Source organism: Thunnus albacares, chromosome 19 (genome assembly GCF_914725855.1).
Source record: "Thunnus albacares chromosome 19, fThuAlb1.1, whole genome shotgun sequence".
In the NCBI taxonomy this organism is placed as follows: Eukaryota; Metazoa; Chordata; class Actinopteri; order Scombriformes; family Scombridae; genus Thunnus; species Thunnus albacares.
The window spans coordinates 22,048,460-22,075,441 of NC_058124.1; the positions used below are offsets into that span (position 1 = coordinate 22,048,460).

Below are 26,982 nucleotides of genomic sequence, written 5' to 3' on the forward strand. Positions count from 1 at the left end.
ATAAATGTCACCACTGCCTTGACGAGTTTCTTCCCCGCTGCCAAGTTCTTCACAAAGACATATTGCTGTGAATCGCACCCTGTCCTCATAGTCACATAATAGGTTCAATGTGTCCATGTGTTTGTGTGACACACTCATGTGAGATCGCTGCCGTGCTGCAGTTATCAAACCTCTCAAGAGATCTTCCTGTTCCTTTATTAATAGCAGTCAATCAGTGAGTCAGAGTCATTAACTTCATGTTTAGATGACTCAAATGCTGTGAGTGTGACATATCACTCTTTACATGCGGGGTTAATTTTTAACAGCTTCAATCAGAATTCAGGGGATTTCAATGGAAACCTTCTCATTATATAAGTTTTAGTTTGTGCTATTATGAGTTCCTGCGCAGTTATTTTTCTATTATCTTAAGCTGATGATGATACTGTTATGTTTTGTTTTTTACCATGGTAGCCTCCTGCGCACTTCTAAACAGTTTTTCTCTGTGGAATTTTTGCAAGGCACGTACACCCTGTCATCTTTTTCGTGATAGGAAGTGAGTGGTATTTCTGGTAGGAAGCAGCAGTGCCAGTGTTGGGTCAATGAGGGAAGGGCTGCACCGCTGCCTGCGATGAAAATAAACGTAAAAAAAAAAGTCCATTGTTTGGAGGGGAATCTCAGGTTTCCAGGCTGCTTTTCCAGACTCGGCTGCGTCCAGTCAGAGGGAATTCCTCCCCCGGCCTGCTGGCTTGGTTTCTCGGGGCTGGCTCCAGGGGTGTTCCCCTTCCCCTCTCACATTTCTCATCCTCCTTAGAGCTGCGAAAGGGCCTTGAACCTGAACCTATAAGCTGATTAAAAATGTGAGAAGCTGGACTTCCAGATAAGCCATACTCAAGGTGGATACATAGTTAGTTTACTCTGTCTCAATTGGTCTTAAAAACAACACCCTACTTGAAAACTTTGATGCGAGAGAAATGAGTGGGAGGGGAATCACAGAGAGGTCAGAAGAGTTTGAAAAAGCAGGTTGCTGAACAATTAACGTTGAAAAAAGACCAAATGGAGCCCTTCGACGAGGAAAATGGCATCTTGCTAGCTAGCAGAGAAGAAGCTACTGAGCCTGGAGATGACCTGCTCCGTGAAATGATGTCTATCTCTAAAGATCTCCATGACTTTAAAAAAAGATATAGCCTACACACGACTATTTCCAAAGGGGTTTAAGAAAAGACTTGAAGGAAAAGCTGACAACACTAAAATACAAGCTTAACCAGAAGCTATCTGAGGTTGCTTCAAGCTCAAGGCCAGGCTATTACCAAGGCAGAGGAGCGCATTTCACATATGGAAGCAAGCAGCGTTGTAACTAAAGAGGCTCTGCTATGTCTGCTGAAAGAACAACGCAGGCTGCGGGAAAAAGTGATCGATCTGGAAAGCAGATCCAGAAGAAACAACATTTGGATGTGCGGTGTGCCTGAGGGCTCCAAGGGCAACTTGATGATTACGTTTGCGGAAAACTTGCTGACTACAGAGTTCCCCTTACTTGACAGTATGTCCCTCCAAATTCACCGCGCACATAGAGCTTTGACAGAGAAGCCAGGACCCGATGCTACTCCAAGGTCCATCGTTATAAACTTCCAGCAGTTTGACGTTAAAGAAACCGTTGTGAAGTTGGCTTGGAAGAAGAAAGTTCACATAAATAACAAGCAGATTTTCTTCGACCATGATTATGCCTTTGAGGTGATGGAGAAGCGCAAAGCCTACAGGGGATCCCAGCCCTAGGTTTATGTTGGACTTATCTAGGGGATATGGAATATACATGCAGGTCTGTCAGTTCACCACTACAAAAACAACACGTAGATAACACGATATATAAGATGAAGGACCCCTTACAGAAGATCAAAATAGAGCACTCACAGATAACAAAAGAAGAAATTTAATCGGCTATAGCCAGATTGAAAGTTAATAAATCCCCGAGCACAGATGGATTCACTTTGGAGTGGTATAAAAGTCTGAAAGAGGCTCTGACACCTATTTTACTAAGAACATTCAACTGGGTTCTGACAAAAGAGAAACTCCAGCTTCATCAAAAGAAGCAATTTTTTCAGTTATACCCAAAGGAGGGAAAGATAAATTAGATTGTGCAAACTACAGACCATGTAGTGTGCTAAACCTTGATTACAAATTGTTAACTTCAATCATTGCCAAAATATTTTCAAAGAAAATTTGAAGAAAATTGTACCCTAAGTAATCAACATGGACCAAGCATGATTTGTTCTGTCATGTCAGACTCATGATAACATCAGAATATCTTTATAAATGATTAGACATATAAATCAAAATAAAATACAGGCTGTGCTGACAGGTTTCGATGCTTTTGATTCTGATTTGATTTTTGATTAGATGGAAATTCTTATTTAGTGTTGTGGAGAATTTTGAGTTTAGCCAAGCAATCATTAAGACATTAGAAGCTGTTAGAGAGACCCACAAGACAGGGCCACCTGTTAAGTCCACTTCTACTCACAATTTTTATTGAACCATTGGAACAATGAATTAGACAAAACAACATGATTAAAGGTATAAAAATGGCAGGGAGGGAACGAAAACTAACCTTATTTGCAGATGACATTCTTGTGTATCTATCAAGTCCAACAGCCTGTCTACCTGTGATATGGGTCATACTCTGGCTATAAACTAAATGAGCAAGAAACTTTAATATTCACTATAACCACCCTCAGTATCTTCACTCGAGGTATCAACCCTGGGGTAAGAAATTTGTAAAATATCTGGGAATTTATTTGCCTATAGATGTATCCAAATCAGAAGAAATGAATTACGGCCCTCTCAAAAAGGAAATTATAGCAGATATTAACAGATGGAATTTAACTCTTTATCTAAATATTAGGTCATGTATAGATTTAGTAAAGATGAATATCCTACCAAGACTTGTGTATTTATTACAATCAGTACCTATTGAGAAATCAGAAGAGTATTTTTTGGACTGGGATACAGTTATTTCTTGATTTATTTGGGCTGGGAAGAAACCAAGAGTAAGATATAAAACTCTAAAACTACCAAAGGAGAGAGGTGGATTAGCCCTTCCATGTCTGAGGGATTTTTATAGAGCAGCTCAAATTTGGCCACTAGCTGACTGGTGTAAACCCAACTATATATCATAGTGAAAGACAAAGAAAGCTTAGTGGGGAAGGGACTACCAGTTAACACGTTTGTCGGAGACCCTTCATTAACTAGTCATCTTTCAGTTGCCAATAACCCTTGGATAATTAGCTCCCGAAAGATATAGAATGAACTCATTAAAAGGCACCAATTGAAGGACAGGACTGAAATCACAAATGGTTTGCCTATGACCCAGACTTCATGGCCAGTAAATATGACACAAGGTTTAGATGCTGGACTGGAAATGGTCTTGCACACTCTTAAATCAAGGTATGGTTTTGAGCTTCCAGGACCCTAAGGACAACTTTAATCTGCAGAATAAGGATCACTTTAGGTATTTTGTTGGCAAGAAATTTCCAAAAGATGACACCACAATGGAAAAAGAAATCCTTGGTATTTTTCAAAAAGCCTATAAAGATGCTATTTACCAAAAAGTAATATCTAAATTGTATTTTGCTCTTGAAAATTTTAAAAGAGGTCGTAATCTGAATATTAAAGCAAGATGGTAACCAGAGGGTGATTTCACAATAATACTGGAAGAATGGGAGAGGATCTGTAGACAACGATGGTTAATGACATCCTCTCCCTCCTGGAGAGAATTCAGCTGGAAGAATGTGACTTGTTTCTTCTGTAACACTAATCAGATGCCTGCTGGTGGTCCTGTGGAAGCGCAGGAGCAAACCACCATCACATTTTCTGGAATCGTCCCTCTGTGGCTCCATTTTGGAGAAGCGTCCACGTTGTCCTGGAGGCTGTTTTTAAGATGAAAATCCATTTTAATTTTAAAATCATGTACCTTGGTGATCTAGAAGAGCTTCACTGTGCAAAGTGAGATACTTGTTGATGGTGTTGTTAGTGGTAGATTTTGTTGTTTATTTAAGAGATGGATCCTCCCCTTGTTGTTTATTTTATTTTTGACTAGTTTTTTCCTTTAAAGTGTGTGTGATTTATGTCCATATGTATAACTTTTGTTTATCTGTGTTCTTTAAAAGACAACCTAATAAAAAGTAAATTTAAAAAAATGTGAGAAGCTGATTAAACAGGGAGGAATAGTGGAGGCTGTCTCCTCAAATAAATGAGTTCACAGATAACGACGGTAAAAGCTAATGAAAAATGAAACATCTCAAACCCCTTCAGTGTGGGAAGAAATGCTCCTTTCTCTGTTATCAGTGCATTGATATTTATATATTTTTCTACTTTAGTTTAGCTGAATTGCTTGTAGATCATCTTCCTTCGTCAGCCAAAGAACGCAGCTGATAAAAACAGATAAACAAGTGCACCTGGATCCTTTAGGGACAGCAGCAGGTTGCATCATCTCTCTTGATAAGAAATGTCTGGGGATTTCAGATATAAAGTGATTCTATTAAATTGACTCTAAGGAAATAACAGGTCCTAAATAGGTCAGAGAATTTAATTCACAGTGGTGGAAAATATTACCTTAAAGCTGCACTAATCAATTTTCTTATTAACAATGGAAAAAGGACTATGTGTAATATGAAAGGTGCTGCTTCTAGTGACGGACCGACAGATAATTATCAGATGACTCTCAATCTCTTTGTTTTGGTTTTATGTTTCACTTGTTTCACTCTCATCGCTGTCATCAGTGTTGTTTCCAGACACAGCAGGCAGCTAAAGAGACAGATATTTCCCTCAGGAGTTGGTAGAGACCAAATCAGAGCTAAAAATTGGAGTGAATATTGGACTTACATTCATATGGTCACAAAAACATGATTCTAAATTAACGTCACTCCATGTCTGCTGGTCTTGTAAATTAGAAACAGTTCAGTGCTTAAATTATAGCCATATCAACTTAAAAAGGTCATAATAAGTCAGTGTTGTGTTGGCAGCTTGTTGCACTGCCAAATAAAAATCAATTAATGCAGATTTTTTTTGTGTGATCAACTTTTTATTGATATACAGTATACTGTTTATATATGTATATGTATATACACTGTAAATGTACTTACATACACATACAAATACATAAATGCACACACACACAGTACAGTAATATACTTAAGAGCATTTACACAGACAAACTGAAGACTCCGTTCACCATTTACAGACACAACAGAATTACAATTACAAACAACAACAAAAAACTCAGATTGAAGCTATTTTCAAAGGTGTTACATACAGTGTGTTACATGTTCCAGACAGTAAATGGGAAATAATATTGTGGGACATATTCTCTGTAACAATGACCTAAGTCACTTGCTGTAGTTGAGGAATCAATGAAAACAGAAAAAAGCATGAAGCAGAGACAAGTTTTTAAGTTGAGACTGTTAACATTTTGTGTGTAAGTTTAGAAGAATGTTTGACTCCCGCTGTATTCTGTGTAGTTGTCTAAAAGGAGTGAGCTAATAGCGAAGGAACATTTTTATTACCTGCAAGTAATACTGCAATATACTTCAGTGTTACATGTTATACTATACATGCCAGCAGTCTTTATTCCTTGTAGATGTCGTTGTAAAGTATCTAATATACCAACCATCCTTTTCTCTCTTTTCTTTTGCAGTCAATGAGATCATCAGGAATGACCTGTCAAGCATCTCCGTCCACAGCCACGCATAGTTTCCCGTCACCACCAAAACTGACACAGGAAACCAAAAAAAAAAAAGGGAAACGCCAAACAGAACTGACACTATGCTGTGCGTGCTTGGACTACAACCTGCAGGAAGCAACAGCAGGAAATGCAAGGAGAACAAATGTAAATGTATTGTCCAGATGACCAGGGTCCATCGTGTGCCTTGTTTTTTTTTTCATATATAATGCCTTTACACAGAATTTATCCAAGGATTAAATCACATGACTGACTTTTTTAAAGATGTGTAAATTGATTATGTAGCAACCAAACCTGCCACCCTCAACCCCACAACAAATATGCTTTTAGAGGACCAAGCATTGTTTTATATATATATGTATCTTTTTTTGCTGCAGTTTGTAAATGATTCAGTGCCTATGAGTTATGTAATTTGTATATACAGTGTCTGTAGTGCTTCAGTTTGCATATCTGGCTTTACAGAGAGACACTTTAAAAGAAAAGTGCCTTTTTGACTGGAAGCAGAAAGTTTGACTTCACAAGTTCAACCTCAAAATGTAAGATTGAAGATTTTTTTAAAGCAAGTCTATGTAGCTTTTGCTGAACTGGGACTACTTTGGCCACAAGTGACAATTATGGGATAATGTAAAAGCTAAAAGATAGTGTAATAGTAGCACAAATAGAAAAGAGTCTTAAAGTCAGTGCGCTGACTAAGCAATGTCCGTTACACAGTAATATCTATCTAAATTAGCCACTATAAGCTACTGGTCATACCAGACCAAGTAAGGTTGTAATAGCAAAACCCATGTGTGTGTTTAATTGATCAAGGATGCATTTTATTTCTAATGAGGTCAACAGGAAAAATGTTTTATTTCTTCTTTCAAAAATTGCAAAGTCTCACTTTAAATCATATTTGGTTTGCATTTTTGATGGACATTTGTTTGGAGAGATTAAATTAAAGGGGATATATTATGCACATTTACAGGTCTATATTTTTAATTTTGGGCTGCATTGATATGTATTTCCATGATTTACAGTTCAAAAAACTCCTTATTTACCTCACACTGACCCTTTACACGGGCCCTCAGTTTAGCCTCTGTATGAAACAGGCCGTTTTAGCTCCTGTCTCTTTAAGGCCCGCCTCCCGATGAGCCCACTCTGTTCTGATTGGCCAGCTCTTGGAAGCTGCCCCTCAGGAGATTTCCGCTAACTCTGGAAGCTACATCAACAAATCATGCAACAGAGTATAGTAGTAGGATTTCTCACTCACTACTTTTTCTCATTCTTTACTCAAAATATCAACTTCTCAAATACATCCGTACATATTTGAGCCAAAATCCGATCCAAAATATGAGAGTGGACAATGCGAACAACACACGAAAAAAACAACCTTAGCAATAAAGGCTATGGAACGGATGACGAGCCGACATCAGCTTGTCGGCAACGTAGAAAAATATGTCGCAAACAAAGCTTTCAGAGCAGGTTGAAGCCCTGGTGTTTGACTTGCAGGGAGCATTTCTACATATGCAAACCTCAAGTTTTGGAACTTTGACCATGTTTTACATAGATATGCGACATCATATCAACCAAGCAACCATTTGTGCCATCTTCGATCCGAAGGTTGGCTTTCATGGTCCTCCAACTGTTTTTCTTCTCAGCCTTTCTCTAAATCATAACTGACATCATCATAACAGTATATAAATAACAGAAAATCACAAAAAGCATAATATGTCCCCTTTTAAGATGAATAAAAATAGAATACATTTTCTGTATTCACAATCAACAATAAGCACTTAACCACTAAACCTGTGGTATTACTTGTACTTAATCCATTAAGGCAACATGGTTCTGTCACTTTAAGTCACACAGCAATGGCAAAACTTTTCAGTTGATGTGTAATCACAGGATATTGAGTCATTTTGAATCATTTTCTTCATATAAACAATACAGACCACATACTGACTTGACGACATGAACTTTGTGTAATCTGTTGGCTACAGTAATACTGGTTGGACTTCTATCAAAGGAAGAAATCATCTCAGTTTTGACAAAGCTTGACTATTATTACACCCTGGAAGCTATGCAACATGCAGGTAGCATTAGTCTCTAAAAGAATGTTAACATTCACCGTTGTAACAGAGAAGGCCTCTGATCCAAAGAATACTCAACAACGGTGAACAGCAATACAAGTACAAATTCTTTGTTTGTTTTTGTATTTTCATATTTATTCTCTTAGCATGTGCTCTGTTTATTCATGTTTATCATACAGCTTCTTTTACATGGTTACCTGCATACTGTGGTTTATGTACTAATTTGTTTTGCGCTCTTACAGCAAGATTTAATGGGCTTACACACACACACACACAGTTCTCACACCTTTATATGTATTTATGAGTCTTAATCCATGTAACTGAAGGGCATGAAAGAAGCCGTACTGAAATGTTTACTGAGGAGGTTATTGTTAGTCTACAACTCATAATTCTGCTTTGTGTTCTATTTTGTGTATTTGTCAATAAATAAGCCTTCATCTCTTTCATCCGTATGATATGTGTCTCACTACAAACAAGGGGCTAGAAATCTATGTGTCATCACATTATAATAGAATTTTCCGGAGGAGGTCTTCAGGTTAGATTAATATGAGCAGCAGAGACAATAAAAATATTATTATAATAACTATAACTATCTGTTAAGGTTCCTCTGCCTCATCCTTAACTATACAAAATCCAGTCTGGTATGTCTTCCATTTGTATTTATGCCTTATCTGGAGTGTAAATTTATACTCATCATCTCCAGTTGTAGTCACAGCTGCACTGGGAAGGATTTTATATAAGAAAAGCAATACCAGGTGTTTTGCATGTTACATACAAAGCCGGTTTCTCAGGATTTCAAATTTAAACCAAAGGTTGCCTAGAATAGAATAGTGCTGTAGTAGAAATACATCCATTAAACTGAATATCATGCTTTTGAAAATGTTCAGCAGAAATATAATGGTTTGTAAGGAGCTAAAACTAACAGAAAACACCAGTATAGTCCTTTAAAATCACCTCGCGTTAACCTGAGACTGCAGATTGTTGTCAAGAGAAAGTTGGAATCATATGTTACTGATGAAGAGGATTTCAGGAAGTTCAATATATTCAGTAAAGTCTTGCTAGTTGTGTTTATACAGCTTTTATTTAAGTCAACTGAATTCTATTTCAGTGATTTACCTATAAAATTGAATCAAAATAGAGTTTTGGATCTTGTAAACTGTACTTTACTTTTAAGTTCAATGTTTATTGAATACATTTAAAAGCATACAAAGAGAAAAATGGCATAATTCAAAAAAGGTACATAAAGTTAAGTAATAAGATTATGCAATGAAAACAAAATTTAATGTAAAAAAATAAGAACTTGCATCTCCTTTTTTGTGAGTAGAGACAACTTCAGTGTCTTCAAATGAAAACAGCCAGGGGAAAAGAGAACCAACACTGAAATATTTGATATCGCCACGAAAACAAAAACTCCCCTGACAAAGATTTTCGACTCTACTGTAGCTCTAGTACTAAAACAGAAATCAATCTCACATCCATCAACAGCACACATTACTCATCCCTGCATCCACAGAGTTCACCCTTTCATTAAAGATCTATATCAGTTAAAAAGCTTTCATCTCATCTTCATGATCAATAATTCCAGACAGATTCAATCTTATATGTGAAACAGTTCTAATTTCTAGTCTGTTTTATATTATGTAATATAAAGCGTGCTGCTCAGTGCTTCTCCAGCGCTTTGGGTTGAAGTTATGGTGCACACTGACACCATGAGGTCTGCACGATTTCTGCTTAACTTTAATCATGGAATCAGTCTCAGCACTGACAAACACTTCTGGGAGTTTTTTTTAATTTTTCTTAACGTCTGATCTTGTCACAGCCTTAAACCTCCGGTGCAACCGAAACTCTGCTGTTATGAAAATAAGGACGCATTTGACTCACAGTTTGTTGGTTTTGCTTGGTTGGCTTGCACCTGTTTTACATCTTTTAGGAAAATTAGGTGTCATTTTTACTCAGTCAGTAGATTATTCTTCCTGTCATCCTTTGGTGACGTCCGAGCAGCAGCTGAACACACCTGGTAAGCACTCAACTGTGTTGATTGTTTAATTGTATGATTATGTGTATAATTGTATATGTGTATAATAAAAATATAAGTTAATATTTACTTTATTGCAGTATGACTATATGTAAGTTAAGTTAGTAGTAATAAACATAAGTTAGTGTTTATCATATCTGCTCAAACAAAAATGTTTTATTATGTTTCTTGACCTATAATTTATTTCCATAAATGGCTGCCAGATAGTGAGAATATTTTTGCCTTTTTTTTTCCCTCAAAGCAAACAGTTTTAATCATTTTTCAAGAATCAACCCTATTTTGGTGCAGTGATCTGCTCTACTAGTTTATTTGTACTAGAAAAATGTTTAAATAATCTTGCATTGGTGTGTTTTTATTACCTTTTAGAAGAGAATATGTCAAATTTGTAAAGAAAAATACTGGGCTAAAATTACAAAGTCACAAGGTCAGTTTTTGGCATGTAGGAATCTGAAGATGTTAATGAATTTTGCTGTATGTGTTTGTGTATTTATCCATTATCTGCAGCTCTCTTTGCTTTTACATTAATTATTATCCGACAGTTTTGTTTCTTCCAGCTCTGAACCAAAGTCTGGTAAGATGGAGAATACATTCACCAATGTCACGCTCAACTCCAGCAAACCTGAGGATTGTGATTGTGGACTGGGCCACCTTGTGTTTCTCTCACTGATTAACATTTTTAATCTTCTTGTGGGACAGCCAGTGATTGCCAGACTGCTGTGGATCACCTGCACATCTAAGAAGACGACAGATATCCTGAATTGCAATTTAGCTATCTTCCACAACTTGGAGTACTTCATGCTAAGCTTGCATTTATTTGTGTTTATTTCCATGCCATGTGCCCAGTTTCACATCCTCAAGTTTTTGTTTGTGTATGTACAAATCGGGGGGCCAATGAGTTTGTCTTTTGTCTGCGTGGAGAGATATGTTGCCGTGATTCACCCCACGTCTTATCCGCTGTTGAAGAAATACAGATGCAGGGAGGTTTGTGCCGGGTTAGTGTGGCTCTTTTCTGTGCCCACTGCTTTTGCAAGTTTTATTGCTGAAGACGACAATTCTTCTCTTACAAAGACTGTGGAAAAAATCCCATTATTTGTGATGGCTCTCATGACTGCACTAATGGTGCGATGCAGTGTCAGTATTGCACAGGCGCTCAAACATTCTGGCCCAGGGAGAGACAAGGTGCATCCTATCAAGAGACGAGCCTTCAAAACTATCTGTGCCACTTCTGGCATGGTCTTGTTTTGTTACGTTCCAGCGACCTTACTGTATGGGTTAATTCTGGATAATTGTGTGTATCGCTGTTTAGTTATCCCGGGATGTTTACTCCTGTTGTCTGTTGCGAGTCTTGTGCATCCAATATTTTACCTCTCCACACAAGGGAAGTTGTTTATCTGCTTAAAATGAGAAAAGTCTTAAAAGTTCCTTCGATCCCTGCTACTAATGACGACAATGCTGAACAACTCTCCACCTCGCTGTTACACACATCTCATCCCCATCACTTAAATTCTTAGCTAAGTTGATTTATCTGAACTCAGCCTTGTAAAAACATGTCTACTATCTTACATAATGATGTCTTAAAAAACAACAATCATCTGATTGTGAAAATGTGAAAATATAGACTTTGAAGCAAACTTTGGACTGTAGGATGGAGATTTGGTCATAACAGTAACTCTTAGATGGAGGAATAATCTCATTGGTTGAGATTTGTCATAAATTTAGCAGGTTCCTGCCTCAAGAAGAGCTCTCTAATGTCTTTTATGTCTCTAATGTGTCTAATCCCAAAATGGAAATCATAGATTGAATGATAGAGTGTGGTAAAAAAAAAAAACAAAAAAAAAACAAAAACAACAGCAACAACATAACATCATATGAAAATGTTATGCAAAGTTAGAGGACGTCTTTTTTTTTCCTTTTGCACTGTCAGTCTGTGGTGATGTAAATATGAAAATTGGTTTTGTATCTGTATGTTTTAGTAGAAAATCATGTCCTAGTAATCATGAAAAGACGCATACTGTCTAACAGATTTTAGGTTGTGCCGTACTCACAACGTGACACTGTCCTCAGTTTAAACATATTCTATACATATACGACCAGAAATATGTGGACACCCCTGTATACACACTTGTGAATAAGATGTTCAACAATCACATACGGTTGTAGTGTTTGTGAGTCCACACACTTTATTTACAGAGCACATTAAAAACAACGAATTTTAACCAAAGTGCTTCACAGAGAGATGACAACTACAATCTAAATACAATAAGACATAATTATGAATATCAAAAGAAAAGGAATAAAATGTAATGTATTGTCAATTTATTATTGTGAAATGCACAAGACAGCAATGACTGACTCACCACTACAGAGACACCTTGTGTTCTTTAAAGAAAGCTGCAAGCAGGCAAAGTACAAAAGCTTAGTAATCTGGATATTTTGTTATCTTTGGACATGTGTGTTTGACAAAGAATCTCAATGGAATTTTTACTACTTTAATTTACTAACTTACTAACTGTATTTATTTGATTATTTATTCAGTATGTGTTTATTTATTTATCATATCTATTGTGTTGCATTCTGGCATTTTTTTTTGCTTATTATGTTCTTGATTCTCTGATGTTTGATTCCAGTCAGATCATCATGTTACAAAGAGAACAGATGCGATATGTTCCTTTAGTAATGTTGGGATTATATATTTATTGTGCAATGTTATATCATACAGTTAATAATATGATTACAATACATGTAAATAAAAAATAATCATTATATTACAAATCATTCACATGACTGAAGAAGTACTACACTAGTCAGATGTAGTCAGTTGTAACAGATGTTGTTACTGTCAATACACTGATACGTTATATACAGGACCATGTTGGTGCCCTAGTTGAGATTTTAGATTGAAGCCCCATAAGATTTAGATCGGAGCCCCCAAAAAAGTGCAACCTCCAGTCCAAGAACTTCGGATATGAATTCACACTTAAACAATGGTACATGGCCACAATGGTACCCCCAGTCCTCCAGACAAAAAGGCAAGAAGGGGGGCCGAGGTGCCATTCAGTGAGTGTTTGGTGGCATTGCCTGAGGTAGCGCGTGAAGTTTGGTAGCTGTCACATGAAAACTGACTGAACAGTAAGGCTTTGGAAAATCAAACCAGATGAAAATCCATGCAAGATAATGGCGAAAAAGACAGGAAAAACATTAAGAAGGGAGAACATGTAGGCATATTTCCATAAGCTGCATAAAAGCACACCTGATATATGACACCTTTAAACAAAAGAAAAAAGTTTGTCACTAAAAATGTACAAACAATTAGGATAAGTTGGTTGAATGATCATACAGTGAAAAGAAAAATAGGTGAATCATTATCATACTTGTTAATTAAATGGAAATCAATAGATTCAATAGATGCCTGGCTGGTGAGGTTTTCTCGAGATCTAATATAAAAGTAAGGAGTAGAGTCGTTTCCTTCCTCTGTTTTATCCTTAAAGTCCAACTGAAATTAAATTGCTAGTACAGCAAATATATCTGCTTTGTCCTGTGGTCTCCTCTGAAAGAAAAAAAATCAGAAACCAAAAGGGAGAAACTTATATTTTCAATTATTTGATTTCATGATGATGCCCCCTACTTTTGCATTTTATTTGATTAAATACCGTTCTGCCATCTGCTTACGTAGCTGGAGACGTAGCGAATCAAATCAGCTAATGTCAATCAAACAAGCCTCTGACACAAAAAGGAGCATTTCTGATATTTTTCCATTGATATTGACTGCAAAAAAAGGTGATTTCAGTTGGACTTTAAGAGTTGCAATAGCAGCTTTGACTATATAGTACAAACACACATACCTCTGTCGTGGCAGATGTTAAGGACCCAACATTTAAAGGACAGGTTCACAATTTTTCAAGACTTAATACAACAGTCAGGTGCTCATATGAACACTGAAAGAGGTTTTCCTTGCTGTAATCATTTCTCCTGTTTATACTGGCTATTAAAAGATCCCCTTCAAATGTGCTTTCACTGGAAGTGACAGAGTATGGGGTTATTATTGTGGCAATATCATTTGCAAATGTGTGTGGAGAGTCAGAGTTATTTATATCAAGTGGATATTTACAGTGTTTTTAGCATCAAATTCCCTCTTTGTGTTTTCCTGTGAAGCTGTGGTGGAAGTATAGTAACAAAAAGAGGAACTTCATATTAGCTTCAGAAAAACTTCTTAATACATTTTTGCACAGAAGGAGGACTGTAGATTTTGTCCCCCATCACTTACATTGTAAATGCATTATGAAGGGATCTTCTAATGGTCAGTATGAACCGGAGGAATGATTATGACAAAAAAAAACCTATTTCAATGTTCATTTGGGCTCCTGACGATCACTTTAAGGCAGACTTGGAAAACTGTGAACCCGTCCTTTAATTCTCTTGAGGTCTGAACTGCATCTACTTGTACATTCATCACACAATGTAAATTCACTGCTTCATCTGCAACATTTTCATCCTGTCTGAAATCATAACATTTATTAGCAACATGGTCAGTGCAGCTTCAATAAAACTAGCTTGTTTGTTTTATTGAAAAAAAAAAAAACAAGACATACAGTAGGCTTCAACCTGATTTCTCACGTTCTTTCCTCCACTGAATATCTTGTTTCAATTAAAGAAAGGACACCTATCAAGTCTTTCCTGTATCTGCCTCCAGTCTCTTCTGCACAATGTCTTCACTTAGGGACATGTTGTGCTACACGGGTCTCCTGATGAGAAGAAACTGTACACACTGACCAGTGGAAACATGGTCACAGCGCCCAGCAGAGAGCCTAACTGCACTACAGCTCCACACCACACGAGGGCACTGTGGCCCTCATCACGCAGGATCACCCCGATGATCACCTTCACATAGGACAGAGTGAGAATAAAGATGACCCAGGCCATCACCTGTGGAGAGGAGGGAGGTTAGTGCTACATGTTTGAACACTGTTGACACTTAATCTCAACATTTCTGTGGCAAAAAAAATCAATTTTCTAATTAACTGTTGCTGTAACATTAATTTTAAGAGGATTAAATAGATTATTTGAGTAAATGAAGTTTAACAGTGCACTCACAATGATGATATCACCTGAGCTGTCATTAACCAGCAGTGGGCATGGACTCAGTACTGCCATGCCCATTATAAAAGCTCCAACTCCACTGCCGATCACTGTGAGGGCTCCCATCAACAGCAGGGATCTGTGAAATGACAGATAAGTAGCCAGGATGCATTTTTGCATTTAGAGAGCAGGAAAAAAAATATGTGATACAATATTTTCACTACAAACATGGAAATAATCAATCTGTGGTTGAAAAATGACTTGCAATGTTAAGTAAATCTGATTGGTTATGACCCCCAAAAGTAGTATTAGTAATTTTTGTGAAATTTCATTAACTGTTGTTCATTAAAACTGTTTAAGAGTTTCTGCCTGAAAATTTAATCAGGAAACATTTAAAGTGTTTAACCTACTCCAGGATTGTAAAATCAGTTTGTGTGAAGTTGTGTTTCAATTATGGTTTATGGCCGGCTGAAGAACTCCAACCAAGGTCTGTAAGTTTTCACTTTATCTTTATGAGGACATTGATCTCTTCAGTTGGGCATTATTCATCCAACATTATTTATTCGTACACAAGGAATTTGACTTATTTTAAAAACTTAAACTTCTTTAATAGATCAAAATTCGGGGAACTAAGACAATAAAATATGTTTGTTTTCTTAATAGAGAGTCTAGAGAGTTAAATGAGAAATCGATACCATTCTCATGTCTGTATGGTAAATATGAAGCCAACAGACGGTTAGCTTAGCTTGGCATAAAGACTGGAAACAGGGGGAAAAGCATGGCTCTGTCCAAAGGTAACAAAAATATGCCTTCCAGTGATTAACATGTTATATCTCATTTGTTTAATTTGTATTAAAAACATTTAAAAAGTGTAAAAACAACAATTTGTGGTTGTTCAAAGTCATTTTTCCATTAGAGATTCTATTATTTGCAGTTTCCACTAAAACCTCTAAGAAAAGCTATATAGATAAAAGCCTTTTTTAAAAAAAAAAATTTGTGTGTACTAAAGCATCAGTCCTGTATCTTGCCCCGTAACAAGCTTTACACCCCAATAGACTGACCTTATTGGAAAGAACATAGCGATGAAGCAGGCGAGAGGGTTGGACACAGCAGCCATGGTGGCTGATAGGTGATAGGCATTGTTACCATATGGCATACACGAGTAGGACTGCACCGATGGAAGCACCACGTTGGACAGAGCATTAACCCAAGCCAAGATGACAAAGATGTAAGACACCTGCATCCAGCTGTAAGCACCAGTGCCAAAGCTGCTTTTGCGCCTCTGGTTTGTAGGTCTGTATGGATCCATCATGGGCTTCTGCTCAACCCACTCCCTGTTTTTCTGATGTTTCTCTTTGACTCCGTTGGTATATCGGCCATTAGGATGGTCCCTGACCACAGCGGGGTGGTAGTTCAGCAGCAGAAAGGCCGCCAGGCACACCAGCATCATGGCACTCAAAATGAAGAAAAACACCTCAGCTGAGAAGTTGGCCGGCTGGTACTGCGCCCAGACTTCAAAGGTCACAGCGCTGTTGGAGGTGTTCAGGGTCTGGTTCAGAGACTGGGTGCTGTTTATGCAGTGGACAACCCCAACGCCCTGGATCAAAGCCACTAGAGCAGGCAGCAGGCCACTTACACCCTCTCCAATGTAGTAGGTGGTGAGATACTGAGGCTTGAGACGCATCATGAAGGGCAGGAAGGTGACAGAGGAAGTGCAGTCAACAGCAGCGAGGAAGAACGTTAAGACAAGTAGAGCTACACTGCGGGGCACACCTGCCACTACAACAGTCTCCTTCCAGAAGAAACCCAACAGGAAACTGGCCACAGTGCCCAGGGCGATAATCACATATATGACAGCCACCTCGTTCAGCGCGCCCGGCCGGAAACGATGCATCAGAGTGACAAAGAGAGGCCCAACGTTGGCCATCTGGATGAGGACGGAGAGGTACGAGGGCAGGTACCAGCCCTCAGGGATCTGGGGAACAATCAGCGGCAGCTCCACCCACAGGCCGTTGATGGACACCCAGGAGCCCATACCGAACAGACACGCCAACAGGTGGGTGAGGAGCGACATGTTTGAGGTGTTCTTTTTCTAGAAGGAGGCAAAAAAGGTCTGTAAATTTCATGATCAGCTGGTAGGTTTTATTCCAAAATAGTTTCAGAAATTATCTTGATGTATAAGTTACTACTGAATTTGCAAACATGGGCCCCCAGTCTGAAAGTCTAATCCTTGTTTAAACCATGTTATAGACATTTTGAGCCATGTTAGCCAAGGGTCCTGGTCCAGGCTGAAATATCTCAACATCTACTGGATGGATTGCCATGAAATTTTGTACAGATACACATGGTGCCCATCAGATGAATCCTGATGACTTTGGTGATTCCTTATCTTTACCTCAAACGCCACCAGCAAGACAACCTTTACACTTATCTTGTGAAATATCTCAAAATCTACCAAATGGATTGTCATTCATAGTTCTCAGACAATGAATCTTCCTGACTTTGGTGACCTCCTGACTTAGGGAGGGGTTCGGGATGTGGTGGTTATGAGTCTTCAGGGAAGAAATGGGTGTAGACTTTATTTTGTTGAACTGCGTCAACAGTAAAAACAATTGGACAATACAACAATCAATGCTTTTCTACTCAAAGTGTCAATGGTTACCTCAGCAGCATAGATTAATGTGTCACCATGAGGAAACGTCTCAGTGGCAACACTTGCTGAAGGTGCAGTATTCAGATTTTTTCTTTTCCTTGTCTTCTAACTGTGTAATGTGTAACACTCTTATTTTATGCAAAATATTTCATCATCCATGTCCAAGTTGTTTCATCTGATCACAGGCAGGGTTTAGGTAAAACCCGCTTAAAACATCAAGCAAGCAGCAAAGCAAACATGACCACCTACTGCACTAGTAACTATTACATAACCTAAGAAAACATCTGACCAGTGCATTGTTTATTGAAAAAAGAAAAGGCTTGCAGAGAAGTCTTTGATCAATAAAAGAATGAGGAAAATAATACTCAGAGATCCAAACAATGTGTTAGAAGATAGTCCTCAAAGCATAAAGTTAACTGAAAATAAGAATTATCTGTTACATCTGCAACATGGAGGCACATTAACAACTTTGAAGAATACATTTTTTAAAAATTGTATTAAGTTATAAAAAAATGCATGGTTAAACAGTCTCTGAATGTTGATATCATAATATGAACATTAAGTTAACATTGAGTTATTAAAGAATGTTGTTAAAATGTTTAAATTTATTTTAGGAACAAGACTTGACAGTTAAAAAAAAACATTTTTTCCAATTCAATTCAGTTCCAAGTCAGTAAAATTAAAAAATTGATGATATGCATCCCTGCAGATACTCACATGCTGTTTGTTGCAGTGTTTTCTTTGGAGATTTCTGTAGAGAGAGAAAGAAGCCAAAGTCCTGTGCAGTGAACTCTGAGTACGCCAAGGGATTAAACCCTCCTTGGGGGGAGTGGGTGTGAGTGCATGTAGCCAACCATGACACGTTTGGTTAACTGGTCATTGTCTTTACCTACCTTCACTGTCGAGACATCACATGTTGTGATTTACAGCCACATCACTCCCATTTCTTTGCCTTGAAGCAATTTCTGAATGAGTGAACACATTCAAAAATCCGCAGAGTTCTTTAATTCTGCTTAAGGGGATCATGGGAGCATAAGTGCAAATAAGTTGTTTAGATCATTGAGCTGCATAACTGCACATTTGTGAAGTTAATTTAAGGAGGAAAATGTATTATTAAAAATTCTTGTGCAATTTTTAGAGAAAAAAAAGAAGATATAATCTTATGCAATCAAAACAAGATAAGAATCTGAGCTACCAAAAATCAGTTTGTACTAATTCAACTAATCAGTTGATCACATAAGGGATCATTGTTGGCAGTAGCCAGTTAGCTTAGCTTAGCATAAAAACTGGAAATAGGAGGAAACAGCTAGCCTGGCTCTGTCCAGAGGTAACGAAATAAGGCAAAATCCACCTGATACATAACCTCCGAAAGGATAACAACTTGTTACATGATTTTTTGTGTTTTTGCTGTTTCTAGTCTTTATGCTAAGCTAAGCTAACCTTATATATAACAGACACACATTTGAGTGGTATCCGTCTTCTCATCTTGCCCTCAGCAAGAAAGCAAAGCACATTTCCCAGAGTGTAGTTTTTAATTTTATTTTAATATATAATTTCAATTATTTATTCTCTAAATTAAGAAATAAAACAATGTACCTCAGCAGATCAGTAATTTTCATTACACACATTACAATGAATGTAATGACTTTAAGTATCCTGTTCTTTTCTCCTTGTGGTTCAATGTGTTGATGACTAGATTCAACTCATGGTAACTGTGCTGATCAGAAATGCTAAACTAGTTATATTCTTTTCCTAATACCTACAAATCTACATGTATTTATATGTCCCTTTTTCCATAATCTGATAAATCCAGTGTTCATACCATACTTATAAAATATGATATATCAGTGCTTTTCAAAACTCATGCTGGGAACAGCACTAAGGTTAAATGAAGTCCCAGAGGCAAAACAGCCCACCATTACTGATTGAGTATGTTAAAAAAAAAACAACAACTTTGGATCATTTTCAACAAATCTTTATTGTTTACCACTGATATTTCAAACTACACTCAACAACAGTCTTCTGATGTCACAAACATGGTGTGTATGTCATGCTGAACACAAAGTATGCCTGACAATCAACTGAAAAAAAATCAACAAACAAATGGCTACATTTATACAAAAAAGTTTTAAAAAGCACATCGATCACACACAGGTATTGGACATTATTGAATCCAATTACAAATCAGCATTAACATTGACGGATAAGTAATAACTGTTTAAAAAAGCAGGCTGTCCACTATAAAGTTAAGGCAAATTTCACAAACTCTTCTTCTGTAAACTCCTGAAGAGTTTAATAGTTAATACAGTAAATCTGATGTGCTGTAGCAGCATGGTTAATAAAACTGACTTTTAAAGGTAGTAGTGTATATCAAAGATACACATAATTACTTCAAATACTGAAATGACACAATCCCTTGTTTACCAGAAATGTTGCATTTGTTGTTTATTACTTAACTACTCCCAAAGCCTGATATTGTTCCCTTGAGGCGACACAGCATTATTGTATATGTGGAATGAATGAATAAACATCCCAAATGACTTGTAAATGCCATAAAATGTTTGTATAAAACATTTTATGTGTAAAAAAAAAAATCATATTTAAGTGTAATCAAACGGATGAGGTAGCCATACATTTGAAAATAGCCACTGAAATTAAAAAATGAACACTGATTGCTTTTATGTTGAGATTGGATTGTAGTTAGGATCTAGGTGCCCACTGTTACTTCTGAATATGAATATTTCTTATTAATTAGACAGAGGAGCAACAAATGTGGTTGAATAAGTTAACGATTGTGTCCCTGAGTAAATAACTTCACATGATCCGTTGTAGTGGGAAAAAAATCCAACAGTAGCGTTTGTTGCTTTACTTGTAAACAACTTCAGCTACATAGAGATTCATTATAAATACCACACAAAGCACATTTGGTATTACTGCATCATATGCGTTTTACATCCCCTTGGCCAATGTGCAGCAACACAATGCTCCCATTATGAGGGAATGTTTTTACTTTCACAAACTCAGAGACCTCTAAATCTGAAGAGAATGCATCATCTGAGGCACGATAAGAAAGATGAGGTCAACAAAGATCTGGTGCTTCATTCACGAACCCTCAAAGCAGGGTTCATAACAGTCATTTCCCATGAGGAATGAATGGGAGCTGTGTGTATATAAAAAAAAACAAATAAAAAAAAAACTTAACATATCTGGGTCATGCTAACTGCAGTTATCCACGCAATCTTGTGCCCTGGAAAACACCTGATAGACGTTGACCAGGGGGAACATGGTGAGGGCCCCGATAAGAGAGCCAGCCTGTATAGAGATGCCGCACCACAGCAGGGCGGCGTGACCCGCTTCGTGAAGCAAAGTCCCAATCACCACCTTCAGATAGGAGAAGAGGCCGGTGAAAATAATGCAGGAGACGACCTGTAGAGGGCACAAACAAGTAGATGAAGTAAGTCAGATGTAGAGAGCGTGAAGGAAAATAGACAACACTGAAGCTTCTGTGTCGTAGAGCTCTGAGGTCTGTTCCAGGAGGAGGGGTCAGTGAAAGTTTTCTGAGATTTTGAGATAAGGGAAACACAGATCTTATCTGATCCAGTCAGTGTTAAAGATCATTGATTTACAGAGATTTATACCTGGAGAGGAAGATCAAAACCCCAGTCAGGTATTATTTCGTTATCAGAGGACTATCTTTACTGCTGTCATCATTTTTATGCTCACTCAGGCATTTATCTGAACAGCGATCTCTGTCACACACACAGGTTTCACCCTCAGCTCAGAATAAAATTTACTCTTTGCCCTACTGGTGTTTTTTTATTTATAGCATTGTGATGCAATTTAAATTAGTAAGACAGCTGGTCAGGTCACAAGAAATAATTCTCCTGCACTGAAACATAAAGTAGACATCTAAAAAACTTTAGATGTCTGCTTTATGTTTGGATAACCTGGACCGCTTTAACTGACAGTTTTCTACTGGTCTGATGGCACAAAAATGATTAAATGGCTTCCTGCATGCACAAGCCACTGTCACACCAGGTCTCACACATAGTGTTTAAATGTATAATGTCTCCACACAGCCTACAACCACAAACAAAAAAAAAATTATAGATAATGTTACTGTCTACAGCGGGGAAGAAAAAAAATTATTCAAGAACTTTGTAAATGAAATTCGGGACTTTTTAATACCTTCTACAACCTTTTTTGAGGAAAACTGAATGCTTCACTTTTTATCAAATGGAAAAAAAAGGGTTTTTAATATTGCTATCAATAACAAAACTCACATATGACATCAGCACTAGTATTGAAAAATCTGAAATGTGTATCACCACTCACCACTAATGCCACACCAGAAGGGTTTCCCAGGAGGGGAGGACAGGGGCTGAGTGCTGCTAAAGCCATTAGATATGCAGCAAATACTCCACCCGCTAAAGACAAAACACCCAGACCAGTGGAGGACCTGGAAGACAAAATGAGGCAGATCATAAAGCTTTATATAAGTCACAATGACCAAATGTAAAAAAACAACTGACTGTGCTCTTATGAATATTTAAAAAGTTGTTTGACTCAAACAAAAGTACAAAAAGTGAAGTATTTTCTCACCTCATGACAAAAAACATAGCTAGAAAGCAAGCCAGGGGGTTTGCTATGTTGCCAAGCACCACAGAGAGGTGAAAGGTCATGGTGCCGTAGGGCAGACAGGAGAAACTCTGGACGGAAGGCAGGACCCCGTTGGTGAGGGCGTTGGACACCGCCAGCAGCATCAGCAGGTAGATGTTGCGTTGTGTCCAAAACGTCTGAGGGGGTAACTGTTCCTCCATCTGCACCTGCTCCTCGGACACCGGCGTCCCTCCGTTGTGTAGCGGGTGAGTCTCCTCTCCGTTCTTTATCACCGCTGCGTTGTCAAACTCTTGCGGCGGAGCCTCTTGCTCCGACGCCGTCTGTCTTCGTGTCAAAGCCAGAAAGCTTAGGGCCGAGACTGACAACATGACGAACAAGAACCAGAAAAAGTTCTCTGCCGGAAAGCTTTCTTTTAAATAGTTCGGCTGCACCGTGCCGTTCACAGTTTTACACTCCAGCTTGTTAACACCTTGTCCTAAAGCCACGATGCAAGGGAACAAGGCGCTTAAACCCTGACCGATGAAGAAAGTACGAATATACTGAGGGGGGTAGCGGAACATAAAAGGCAGGAAGGTGACGTTGGACGTACAGGACACGAAAGACAACACAAAGGTGAAGAGCAGGAAGGGCAGCGACCTTTCCTTTCCTGCTATTGTGACGGTGTGTGACCAGAAGACAGCTAGAAAAGCAGACGCCACCACCGCCAGCACCTGGATGCAGTGGATGACGACGCGTTCGTTTAAACGTCCCGGAGCACAGTGGTGCGTGATGGTCACTGCTATCGGACCCAGGTTCCCAAACGCTATCAGCACTGAGAGGTAGGCAGGCAGGTTCCACTCTAAAACAAGAAAAAAGCAATTATCAGTTATGGTAGTACGGGACACCAAACATTACTTATTTTGAATTATCCAACCAATATTTTACATTTTATGGTTCATATTGTATTATGTGGATCCTCAAATGCATCGCTTTTCTTCTTCTATGCATGTATTTTATTGATTATTGATAACAGTGTAACAGTTTAAAGTGTATGACTGATTGTTGCAGCTTATAGTAAGAATAAATATTGAGTTTAATGCATGACTAAGGTCTATGACTAAAATGTCTTTTTCAATAAACTTACAGTACACTGACAGTGACAGGAGTTTTTTTTTTACAGATATGCATTTGACAACATTAAGTAAGAAATTATAATTAATTAACTATAATTAAATTTACAAATAAGACAGTTTTAAGGAGAAACTGTCAGTAATGGGGATATGGTAGCCACACAAGTAAAGGCACTCATTGATAATTTTACTTTAGCCATAACTGTCAAATACTTTCAGAGATTCAGCCTTTAAGACCAGGGGCCTGTTTCAGAAAGCAGGTTCAACAAACTCTGAGTCAAACCCTGAACTCTGAGTTGATGAACCCCGAGACAGGAAACTCAGAGTTTTTGGTTTCAGAACAGCTGATCAGAGTCAGTTCAATCAACTCTGAGTATGTTCACTCTGAGTTAAGCGTGTGCGTGACGAATAAAAAAAAAAAAAAGAAGCCATCATCAATGGAGCCCCGATACAACGAGTGACCATGGCAACGGGTAAATAAAAGGCAGAGCCAGCGGACGTAGAGATATGAATGCATGTGTGTGTGGGCGACGTACGTTTATCTTTAGAAAAAAAGATAAACGGGAAAAGTGTCAATAAGTTAATTCATCATTTAGCAGACTTACATTTCCTTAATGATGATAAAGTGGAATCTGACTGTGTATCAGGCTGCAGCTACATTATATTTTAAATATATTTGTTCAGCTTTAATCTGATGGACAAAACACAGGAAGCAGCAACTGAAGATGAGAAAAATAGTTAAAGATTTAAAACATATATAGATCAAAGACATAGAGACATGACTGTAGCTCACAGTCTGATCAGTAATAATGTGTTTGGTGATTTGTACTTGAAAAGGCGTCGAGGTTAAAATTCAGAATATTTTAAATGTTAAGACATCTATTTGTATCTCAGCTCAACAACATTCAGTGACATTTACACTGAATTACATTTCAGCTGCTTCAACAAATGTAGTAAATTTAAACATTGTCAATGTAAAATGCTGTTAAAACATGTTAAGATTAAGCTCCCGATTTAAAAATCTCATTCTCAAACTACATTCTGCAGCCGCACCACGATCCTGCTCACTCAGCATATTAACATCTACTATATTGTAGGAATGATGTTCCATCAGTGCGACCGATCACATCATGAGTGATAGAGATAATTATTCATTGATCCCACGTGTCTAAAGCTTCATACTGATTGTTTAAATTTAAACTGAGATTACACATGATGTGCAATAAACATTTCAGCACAGGAGCTGCTCTAACAAACTAACAGCTGTGTTATAACAGAAGGACATTCAGAGGTTTTATTCTGAGCTGAAGGTGAATTCACGCTGTTTAATATCTGAATGTGAGAGAAAAACCCCACTGTTCAAAGAAATGCCTGATGCACATGAAAGCCGAAACTTTAGAAAGTCCTTGAGTAACTAAACTAATATCCAACCAGGATTTAGATTGTGACAGATAGTAAACCTCCGCTAATGAATGAGCTTTGATACGGACTGAATGAATGAGGAAATGAAACAGTGTGTCTGGTTCTATAAGAGGGAAGAGACAGAGAGAAACTCAGGGTTTGTGGAAGAAAACCAAGTTTAATTTAGCTCTTTTTTCTGGAACTGAAAACTCAGAGTTTTCACTAAACTCGCTTTCTGAAACAGGCCCCAGTAAAAGGCAACAGTCCGATTATTACATAGAGAGGTGTACCTTCCAGCTTTACTAAAAATACTGAACCCCCGAATACCAAGAAAGTAAAGTACAGTAGTGAATCACTTGACTGTTACATTTATACTTAATATAATGTTAGGATTATAATCGCTTATAATACAATGACAAAAAAAGTAATTTGAATTCATCTACCAATCATCTAATGGTAACAGTCACTATAAAAGTATCTAGATAGTATATAGAATAGTATCTTTATATTAAGTAAAAGTAGCAATACTATAATGTAAAAAATACACAGTTAAAGTGAAAAGCGTTATATTACTAATTACATACTACTTATTATATTACTACATATTATATTATTAGGGTTGAACAGTTCATTGAAATTTTATCGAAATTGCTATATGGCCTACTGCAATTTCCAAAAGGGAGGAGGTGCAATATATCTTATATATACACACAATATACTAATATTTCAGGGGAGCCATGGGTGAGGAGAAGGGAGAGCAACTCTTACAAGTGCAGGCGCCTCCTCTCCTCTCCACCCATTAGAGATGCACCCATCTGATTCAGTCCTGATGCTGATACCTGGGCTTTGGATATCAGCCAATACAGTGTACCAATATCAGTGTTTATTTAATAAGCTGTTATGCCTCACGGCGTGGAAGAGACTGGGATCATTCTTATATGTGTAAGGCAAAATCAGGCTTGACTTACACATTGCTATCCTAACTTTGTAAAGCAAAATGTAAGAAATAAACACATAGATATTAATTTACTGAATTGTTATTTATTAAAAATAATAATAATGGATAGCTGATCCAGGTATTTGAGTCAGTATAAGACCGATATCCGATATCAATATCAGTGCATCTCTAATTGAAGTACAGTACTTGATTCCATCCCTGAGAAGAGGAAATATAATGTACTTTACTCTGTTTATTACTGTTTTAATCATTGATATATATTATATATACCATATTATATATTCATGCCAATTCAATGTAGTATTCAGTTTAAATGTGTTAAGCTAGCTGGCTAGCATTACTTGGCACAGGCTAACATCGTCAAATTTGGGTTAAGCTTGAATAATAATAATAAATAAGGGACCCAAAAGGTGTAAATATATTATAATAACAGATGTGAAGTCACTCCAGTCACCAGCCACATGCTGGCAGGTAAAATATGAAAGAAGCTGGTAGATTTCAGACACAAAATAATGATTTACTATTGGGTGGCTGGTGAAACTGAACATTTATCTATCAGCGGCTGGTAGATGTTCACATTTTAAGAAGTTAATTTCCCACCCTGAGTAAACATGATATCATCTTAAGAAGTTACCGCACTGACCTTCGGGCAGCACATTGACAACCACCGGGAGCTCGACCCACAGACTGTTGACGGAAATCCAGGAGCCCACGGCGAACAGAGCCATCAGCCCGTGGGTCACCGCTTCACTGCTCCACCAGCTGCCGGACATCATGCCGCTCACTCCGGCAAAGAGGACAGAGAATACGCTGCTGAGCCGGACGCCTTTGTTTGGACAACACACCGACAATGTGTTACCCTCCACGCTGCAGTAACCTGAAGAATGGTGGACCCTTACGCAAAGTTCCCGCCCCCTTCGGATGCCTTCACGTACACTTCATAACTTCCCCTTCTCAACTTTATTGAAAACAGTCAAATAAAAACAAAAAACAAAAAAACAAACAAAAAAACCCCAGAAACAAATAAACAAGTTTGAGGAACAAAAAAAAGAGGAAACGAAGTACCAGGGAATTCAAATATGACATAATTTTTTTTTTTAAATTTTGGTTACGGGATTGTGCAATAAGCTTTTTTACATTCATTAAAAACAAATGACATGAAGAAAAAAATAACGTTAATAATCAAGTAAGATAATTCAATAGTTTTATGTTGTCAAAACTGTTTGGGTCTTTGTTGCTTTTTTATTTTGCACGTTGACTAGAGAATTATAGAGCTCAATATCAGTTAGAAATAAGGTAAAGTTTGGTTTTCTATTGGTACATTTCATTTTATGCATAAGGAATTTGCAATATA

At 37.6% G+C, this 26,982-nt stretch overlaps 3 protein-coding genes across 5 annotated transcripts in view; 1 reads left to right on the plus strand and 2 right to left on the minus strand.

Moving 5' to 3' along the window:
• The window catches only part of nfatc1 (nuclear factor of activated T cells 1), a 47,950-nt gene extending 39,728 nt beyond the window's left edge, over positions 1-8,222 (plus strand). The window contains exon 11 of one of the 2 annotated variants that reach the window (XM_044335529.1): positions 5,663-5,798. Coding sequence is in view for 1 of the 2 variants with exons in the window: in XM_044335530.1 (XP_044191465.1) it covers positions 5,663-5,718 (56 nt within the window). In the remaining variant the exon portion in view is untranslated. Of the gene's footprint in view, positions 1-5,662 lie in introns of both variants that reach the window. The other variant, XM_044335530.1, reaches the window with a different exon arrangement.
• Positions 8,223-14,145: 5,923 nt separating this feature from the next.
• si:ch73-196l6.5 (riboflavin transporter 2) lies at positions 14,146-18,399 on the minus strand. Of its 2 annotated transcripts, none has more exons than XM_044335891.1 (4): positions 18,258-18,399; positions 15,949-16,979; positions 14,903-15,026; positions 14,146-14,734 (listed from the first exon to the last, which is right to left on the minus strand). In XM_044335891.1, the coding sequence occupies exons 2-4, from the start codon at positions 16,959-16,961 to the stop codon at positions 14,525-14,527; spliced, it is 1,347 nt and encodes a 448-aa protein (XP_044191826.1). In that variant the 5' UTR covers positions 16,962-16,979; positions 18,258-18,399; the 3' UTR covers positions 14,146-14,524. The 2 variants fall into 2 exon arrangements, with proteins under 2 accessions (XP_044191826.1, XP_044191827.1); XM_044335892.1 differs by having other exon boundaries at positions 18,254-18,399.
• Positions 18,400-19,499: 1,100 nt separating this feature from the next.
• slc52a2 (solute carrier family 52 member 2) lies at positions 19,500-26,563 on the minus strand. Its single transcript, XM_044336561.1, has 4 exons — positions 26,272-26,563; positions 22,143-22,998; positions 21,876-21,999; positions 19,500-20,966 (listed from the first exon to the last, which is right to left on the minus strand). Exons 1-4 carry the CDS (start codon positions 26,402-26,404, stop codon positions 20,757-20,759), a joined length of 1,323 nt encoding a protein of 440 aa, XP_044192496.1. The 5' UTR covers positions 26,405-26,563; the 3' UTR covers positions 19,500-20,756.
• Between the last annotated feature and the right edge of the window lie 419 nt (positions 26,564-26,982).